General features: G+C 39.8%; 1 protein-coding gene across 1 annotated transcript; it reads right to left on the minus strand.

The window, feature by feature from the left end:
• Nucleotides 1–3,288: 3,288 nt before the first annotated feature.
• Nucleotides 3,289–6,810, minus strand: trhrb (thyrotropin-releasing hormone receptor b). The gene is made up of 2 exons (XM_041901855.1): nucleotides 5,988–6,810; nucleotides 3,289–3,943 (listed from the first exon to the last, which is right to left on the minus strand). The coding sequence occupies exons 1-2, from the start codon at nucleotides 6,747–6,749 to the stop codon at nucleotides 3,512–3,514; spliced, it is 1,194 nt and encodes a 397-aa protein (XP_041757789.1). The 5' UTR covers nucleotides 6,750–6,810; the 3' UTR covers nucleotides 3,289–3,511.
• Between the last annotated feature and the right edge of the window lie 2,014 nt (nucleotides 6,811–8,824).

Below are 8,824 nucleotides of genomic sequence, written 5' to 3' on the forward strand. Positions count from 1 at the left end.
AAACAACCGACAAATGCAATCATATTCATTTAAAAGGAAAGACGTCCACCATATGTTACTGCACAATATAACTAATTATATATATTTATCTATTTAACTTTTTGATATCTAAATATTGATATCTATTTTAGATTTGAAAAACAAAGTACTTTTACTGTATATGTAGCTGATAATTCACAGAAAAATAGTACATTAAGCCACATACAGCGATCTTCACTTCAACCAAACAGGATTTGAAATAAATTACAAGAACGATTACTTTACCAATAGTTTCCAAATATATTTAGATAGTTCCCACACAGTGATGCATGATTTCATTAATAATCAAGGTGACACATTTGTACATTCATGTAAGGTAAAATCTATTGATCACTCTACATTCAAATAACAATTGAACTCGTGGCAGTGTACAGTTGGCTAAGAAATATGATAGAGATTTATGTTATGGCAGTTATGGCACCCTACCAAATTATGTTGCCTTTGTGCAGCCGGGCACACTCAGAGATTCATCAGATCCAGGATCCAGGGGGAGCATGTATCAAGTGTCTCAGAGCAGGAGTGCTGATGTAGGATCAGTTTTGCCTTTCAGATCCCAATGAATAGCTAAGATTAAATGTACAGCGGGACCTGATCCTAGAGGCAGAAAAGTCCTAATATACCACAATATATACAGTAAGTTTATCAAAATCATTTATACACACTCATCATCCAAAATGGACTCAAGTTTCGATGTTCACATTTTACTCTCTATATCAAATAGCCTACAGATTTTTCACATTGCACAACCGTATGGTCCATAATATAATAAAATAAAGAAAAATATACATTTTGTAAATAGGCCTGCACAAAGGACATCATCAGCCTTAGACTCATAAGTCAACTGATGTTGACTGTTTACAGAATAATACATGGTATGAGTCACATCCTAGATCTGTATACCTTGTTTGAGAAAGAGCGAGAGAGAGAGGCTTGTCTCTGACCATGCCACTCAGTCTGACCCTGCCAGTGAGGTCTCATTAAGAGTGGAAAATGTGAACTTTGAGTCACACCAGGGCAGCTCAAATTGTCTGTGTCCCAAGAGCACACACTTGAAATTTGTGTCTGCTCTTGGGACTTGTGTCTGAAGTGCAAACACAGCACAATAATGTGTCACCACATAGCCTTCACATTGTACTGTACATGGGGCCTTACAATTACTGACCCAAGGTCAAGCTTGGGTCTCTTGATAGTCCACTTCAGTGTGAGTGAAAATGGATATGACACAGGACAGTCGAGAGCAAGTCATAGTCTTGTGGCCTCAGCACATCTAGTTGCTAACCCTTCTTGCCTCTCAGTCCAGTGAGGTCTCATTCAGTGGAAAATGTCCACCTTGAGTCAAACTGGGACAGCTCACAATGTGTATCTGAAGATGAGTGTCTGAGTACACATCCCACTGGGCACAAACTGGTTGAATCAACATTGTTTCAATGTAATTTGTCAATGTATTGTGACGTGGAATCTATGTGGAAAATACATTGGAAGTCATCACTGTTGTTCTGAGGATGAAATTTAGTGACCAATTTTCAACAGACAAACCTTGTATAAAATATGTTGAATATTTACCTTTGAAAACAACATCAGATCTTCAACGTTATATCCACTATCAGATTTTTTTTGGGTCTGGGTAGCACCTCCTACTGGAGATTCGATCTATCTACAGCCATCCATTTGTTCTCCCATCCAGAGTTTTAACCAAGCCCAGCCCAGCTTAGCTTAGATATTTGTCACTGACTACTACCAATGTGCTATCGTGAGACTGATTATTGAGAGATCTCTTAATAACTAAATAGTCACTGTTGCTATCAAAGCCATTCCAAAGGGTAGGTTTAACAGAGCAAATTAAATGTAACCCTACTTTATAAGTCATAACATCAATGATACTACTTAAGCCTATACAGTATAGCATTTGCGAAGTCATTAACAGCTATTGTTTCAATTCAACCCAGGGTTCAACAAAAAAATTGACAAAACATATAGGCCTAGGGTTTCAAGCTTTGGTTGATGCCAAATGTAATCTTCACGTTAATAATGAATATGTTGGATTCACGTCTCCATTTCAACCAAAAATCTAAGTTAAAGAATAGGACTAAATCGAATCAAAACTTTAGTTAAAGTGCATTTAAAGTTTGATTTGATTTAGTCCTATTCTTTAACTTAGTTAAAGTCAGACTATGTCAGTGGCACAAAACATCTCCTTAAAATGTTGATACATGTATTTGGTTGCGTTGACAACCAAAAACAATTTAATACCATGTTTGCAATACAGTAAATAGCCTATTAACTTGTTGACAAGTTAACAAAATATGTTGGATTCTCTATATGACTTTTGACTTTTGTAATACAGTAAATAGCCTAAAGTTTATCTTACAAACTAATGTAACATTTTTTATTCAACCTTAAAATTAGTAACTCATCCATGGTCACATTTTGAGTTTACTGCAACTATAAAAGTCTTATTATGTAATCATAAAAAGTGTGCATGTTCAAGATAGCATGCAAAGGTCGCAGGTCTGTGGAGATCTTCACAATATAAATATTGCAGAATCACGAACAGCATTGATCACTTGCACTATGTACTTTTAATGTAATCTCAACTACAATCCAAGTCATTTGGTTGTGCTATTAGATGAAGCACAGTGAAACACAAAGTTGATGTATAAATAAAAAATATCTGACATTGTTTTCCCATTGGAATTTGGTTGTGCTTTTAAATGGTTGAAAGCATAGTGATAACGCATTGGGAATTCCACAAACTTCTGGCTGTCTTTTTGAGTGGGTGAATTAAGGTTGAAATCTCATTGGTCAACGTCTCAACCAAAAATTACCCACATTTCCACGTTGAAATGACATGGTGTGCCCAGTGGGATGGCACAACAACATGTCACCACATAGCCTTCACATTGTACATGGGGCCTTACAACCTTTCACTGAAGGTTGAGACGTGTCCTTATAGTCCCCTTCAGTATAACTGAAAATGGGTGCATAGGACACAGGACAGTTGATGGCAATTCATAAACCATCATATTTTCTGATTCATGCAGAATATTCCAGATAGAGCAGCCAATTTATAGTAGGATTATACATGAATACAAATAACTCATTCTATTACAGGCTCTAGTACCTAACCCTGGTCAAGAAGATTACGGTCTTACTGTCTGTATTCACATTGTCCAAAGTCATCATAAATGACAAAGGGCATATTTGCGAGGATGACTTAATAGCATCAATAGCAGCAAACAAATGTACAGTAATAATGTATTCACATCTCAGGCAGGGACAGCCTCTTGGAGACGAAAAGGTCTTGTTAGCTTCACCCAGGACACTGTTTTCACACTTGACAGACCAGACACACCAATGGCTCCAAACTGTAGTCTGTTCACACCAAAAACTTCAGCATCTCCAAAGCTGTCTCTCAACGCTTAGAGGAGCTGTCCTCTTCAGTGACTGAACCCTGAACCTGGACATTACAACATCAGTCATTGCTGAAAGTTACCTTGCCGTACACACAGGTGTCCTGAAACACCATCTTCTTGTCAGGCAGTAACTCACCGGTGACCGTGATCTCGTCCAGCTCTGTGGTGAATTGGTCCGTAGTCTCCACCATAGACGTGTCCTTGACCGCGCTGTAGGTGAGCGCCACGCTGTACGTGCCGCCGGTGGGCTTCTCAGAGCCTTTCCGCCCGCAGAGGCAGAGCTTGTGGAAGGCGGCACGGAACTTCTGCGACATAGCGTTGTAGATGATGGGGTTGATTGCGCTGTTGAGGTAGACACAGCTCCGACAGAACAGGATAAACCAGGTGTCCAGGTAGGCCTGCTCCAGGAAGGAGTTGACCACCACCAGGGTGCGGTAGGGCATCCACAGCACAGCGAACAGTATCACCACCACAGCCAGCATCTTGGTCACCTAGGACATGGAAGAGAAGGTGATTATGGGCCACTATTCAATCAAACAACGCTACTGGGTTTATTTCCCTTATACTGCAGTCTGCAAAATTCTCAGCAATACAATAATTACAGAGTGAGACAGAAATGCCATCTGTTGTGTATATCCAGCTATACTGATTAAGCCTCAAGTTTCCATTTAATGACAGATGGTGCCTATATTTCCCATTCATTTGGAATTGAAGTATATTGGATCTACACAACAGATTGGGCTATACAATCATCTGAAACACTTTGATTTTGAAGTGAACTGTCACTTTAAACTTGTAATAAACATGTAACATTAGTTTTGGATTAGTTAGCCTATAACAACTGATCATTATTTCAAATGATTATAATATTAGTCACTTTATCTCTACCTATATGTACAATACATACTGTATCTACTGTATCTACTGTACCTCAAACACCTGCACATCGATTCGGTACTGGTACCCCGTGTATATAGTCAAGTTATCGTTACTCATTGTGTATTTATTCCTCGTGTTATTATTTTTCTATGATTTCTCTATTTTTCCTCTCTGCATTGTTGGGAATTAAGCATTTCACTGTTAGTCTACACCTGTTGTTTATAAAAAATAAAAATGGATTTGATGTTAACATCAAACTGACCCCTAGCATTGGGACACAACATGGGAGTAGGCCTACTGAGAGAGTCCACATCTGGTCTCAAAGCATTTCGTATTATTCTGTACGTAAATCGGACACACTCCATTTAGAATGATATGTTACGTTTCGTGTGGTATGTATTAATTTGTGGTTGTCCATCACACATTCCATATGATATGTTACGAATTAGAATTTGTATTATATGTTACAATCACCCATTTTGTAAGATATGTTACGAATTACAATTCATATTATCTGTTATGAATTTGCATAACGTAGGGTGGTAGGGGGTAACTATCCCCCTGTAATTCACATAAAGACCACAAGATGTCACCAAAATAGTTACCCCTTTATGGTTGTGAATGTGTTCTTACCTGTCATTTAATAATAATAATAATAATATGCCATTTAGCAGATGCTTTTATCCAAAGCGACTTACAGTCATGCGTGCATACATTTTTGTGTATGGGTGGTCCCGGGGATCGAACCCACTACCTTGGCGTTACAAGCGCCGTGCTCTACCAGCTGAGCTACAGAGGACCACATTTAGACAATGACTAGCCCAGTTAGCGCTAGTTTATGCTAACTAGCAACTTCACTAGCAATAAATGCTAGCCAGCTAGCTAGTCAGCATAAGCTGCTAGGAGTACTAGCTAGCAACCTTACTACCAGATCATCTGAGGTAAAATAAATAAAAAAAGATAACGTAACTTAATTTCAGTTGTAAATGTTTCCACTAGTGACTGATAGCTTTTCAGTTAATGCAACTTTATAGCCTTTTAGCTATTTGACAGCATTTTATGTCATATAGCTAGGTGGCTATCTACGTTTTTAAAAGAGAGCTTTTCAATTGGCATCTCTCCCCCTGTTTTCAGTCACAGGTGGGGACTGGATTAGGTGTGAGCAGTGCAGAAGGTGGGCTCATGAGTTGTGCTCCAATTTTACTGGGGATAGCTTTATTTGTGACCTACAGGTACGGGTTAGCTAACATGCTAAGTAGTTGCAAAGTTGCTAATTAGCTAAAATGCTAAAGTTGTCCATGATGAGATTTGAACTCACAACCTTAGGGGTGATGCGATTTGCACTCACAGCCTTTGGGTTGCTAGACCTTCGCATATACCTAAACCTTATATGCCCACCAACCAACCTACTTAAGTAACCATCTGTCTTATGTAACCATGCGAAACGTAACATATCATACTAAATGGAGTGTCTTGGATTTACTTACAGAATAATAGGAAATGAGACCAGGTTGCACACAGACTCCTGATGTTGTGTCAAAAAGCTACAGACTCCGGATGTTTTGTCCCAAAGCTAACTCACCCAATGTGTATTCCAATGTATTACCATTTACTAATAAATTGGAGCGCACTTGTTTTTTTAGAACCGCAACTCACCTGTCTCCGAGAAGCCGCGGTAGTGCTGGTGTGGCGGGAGTTTTTACATCCCTTTCTTGTGTTGCTGTGTCCTTTTGTACTTTTTTCCTTGTGATCAGAAGGTAACGGATTCATGATCAGGATTCTGGCGATGAGACCATACAGAATGGTGGCCAGCATAAGCGGAACAACAAAAAAGATCCCGAAATCCAAAAAGTAAATGGGCAAATAGAGTTGTCTTGAAACTTTGTAGCCGCAGGTCACGATGGTTACGTCGTTCTCATATACTTCTTCTTTGATATCTGACAGGTAGAACCACATGACGGAGTAAAGTAAAGTGAAAACCCAGACAAACAAAATTATCTTCTTGGCTCTGGACAGTGTGCACAGAAACTGGGCTTTTATCGGGTGGCAAATAGCAATGTACCTTTCGATGGTAAAGGCGGTGATAGAGCAGGACGATGCATTGATTCCCAGGTACTGGAGGTAGGTGATGCCGAGACATCCTGAGTGGCCGAACACCCAAGACCCGAAGATGCTGTCCGTGATATTCGGTAAACCCGCCGCAGTTAATACGATGAGATCTGCAACGGCCAAGCTCACCAGGTAGCAGTTGGTGGGTGTCCTCATGTGTTTAGTAGTAAGCACCACTAAGATCACCATAACATTACCAACGATCCCCAAGGCGCATATCACGAAAACTAACAAAGTGCTCACCACTTTGTATTCGATTATTTGGTCAGTCCAAGTCCGGTTCTCTTGAGCTTCAGTAACATTTTCCATCTTCACACCTGAGTTCTCTGAATATGTCGAGTAGAGAGAAAACAATTCATGTATAAAGTATCCTACCCACTACATGTAGTCCTATAACCTAATCAGCAGGCTATTACGCGGTAGTAGGCTACTATAGAATATTATGGAAAGCAAGCGTGTCAACCTAATAGTTGAAAAATACATCCATGCCAAAAGGTAGCCTATTTTGCTTTAATTCCAAAACATTTTTCCACTTTCTGTCTCACACTTGCAAAATAAGCATTGAGTATTCCTTGTCATATCGTGCGTAAAAGTGAGAGCACACCGCTGTTGTGTCCAGTGCTTCTTTCATCCTAAATTAAAGCAAGTGGAACTGGGAGCCAGAGAGTGCGCGCATCGAAGTCGCAGTGGTGTCACTAAATAAGGAGGGTGGGCCTGACTGAAAGGGATAAGAGGAGGGATGCTGGTTTTTGGTCCTTTTCTCTTCACCATCATCCATTACGCAATGCGCTCTCTGAGATTTGACGATTTGAGGGAAATAACCTGTCACCAGTTTCTTTATGCCATCGTGAAAAGTGATTTTGTTTAGTAATTGAGTAAACAATTTAATCAATTTAACACTGTATTGTTGGTTGATAACCTTTGGGAAGAATGGTGAAAATAATTTGAATGGTGATGTGACTAGCCCACAATACAAACATTTGAATCCCCTTTTTGTGATATCATTGTACATATTCAATGTTTTATTATAACCATAATAGTATACTTTATCATTTGAGACACTTTTCTGTGGATGTGACATTCACAAATGGCGATAACAAAAAGCATTCATCTGAATGATCAGAATGTCTGCAATTGCTCAATGCCCTACAGCTCAATGCCCTTTATTGAAATAGATGTATCACTGTAATGAATACTCAAGGAGAAAAAGGTGTAGATTCACGCGCAGAGCGCGGCAGGTGTTTATTTAGCTTCGCAGAAGGCAGGAATCGTGGTCATACACAGGTAGGCAAACAGGCAGGTGAATCAAAACTAGGACTGAAGGCTATAACTGGTTCTCATAAACGAGCTAGGAAAAGGCTTAGTAGAGTCAAAACGAACAATACCTCACAAGGCACAAACAGAATGAACTGAACTAAATAAGGAGCTGATGAGACCAGGTGAGTAACTAACACAGGTGAAATCGCAGTGCTAGCTGTGCCACTAGAGATCCTGGTTCGAATCCAGGCTCTATCGTAGCCGGTCGCAACCGGGAGACCCATGGGGTGGCGCACAATTGGCCCAGCGTCGTCCAGGGTAGGGGAGGGAATGGCCGGCAGGGATGTAGCTCAGTTGGTAAAGCATGGCGTTTGCAACGCCAGGGTTGTGGGTTCGATTCCCACGGGGGGCCAGTATGAAAAATAAAATAAAAAATGATGTATGCACTCACTAACTGTAAGTCGCTCTGGATAAGAGCGTCTGCTAAATGACTAAAATGTAAATCAATGAACAAAAATGAAAGACAGGGCTATGTTCAAGAACACAAAGAAACAGGGCTGTGTAAGAACACAAGGTGAACTAAGAAAATAAATACAGAACCTTACAATCACTTCCATTAATCCATCTTGTAAGGGGACCATTTTTAATAAACATAATGGAGGGGACCACAATAAAGAGTCCAGAGTGAGCTGCATTTCTTTCTCAATAGGTATACACAGAGAGAGAGAGAGCTAGATCAAGATGAATCACAATTTTAATGTGTTAGAAAATAGAACATTCCACTGTGACTAGGTCTGAACATAGGTCTTAATGCTTTTATTTTGTTGGGATGATGGAAGTGGTCGTGTGGTAATTTATATTTTGTTTCATGACGACATAACCCAAACATTTCTCAGGCCTCCCACTGATTGGCAGGATAGGTAAATGGGTCTTCTTATGGTCAACACAATCATCAGGCACTGGGCTCTTCACCATCGGGAACAATTAAAAAAGGCACTCAGCGTGATAAAGAAAATAACTTTGTCACAAAGACTTGAAGGAAGTGTTGTTTACATGGATGTCAGCCATTTAAATACAGAACAGAAGAACAGAAGTCTAAATGAAGCTTCCCATGCCTCTTACACAAA

Source organism: Coregonus clupeaformis, chromosome 17, assembly GCF_020615455.1.
Source record: "Coregonus clupeaformis isolate EN_2021a chromosome 17, ASM2061545v1, whole genome shotgun sequence".
Lineage (NCBI taxonomy): Eukaryota > Metazoa > Chordata > Actinopteri > Salmoniformes > Salmonidae > Coregonus > Coregonus clupeaformis.

Bases quoted from the DNA above. Each gene is read 5' to 3' on its own strand.
- trhrb (XM_041901855.1), bottom strand. From the start codon at position 6,749: ATGGAAAATGTTACTGAAGCTCAAGAGAACCGGACTTGGACTGACCAA. The intron at 3,944-5,987 runs GTGAGTTGCGGT...TCCATGTCCTAG, and splicing joins CCGCGGCTTCTCGGAGACAG to GTGACCAAGATGCTGGCTGT.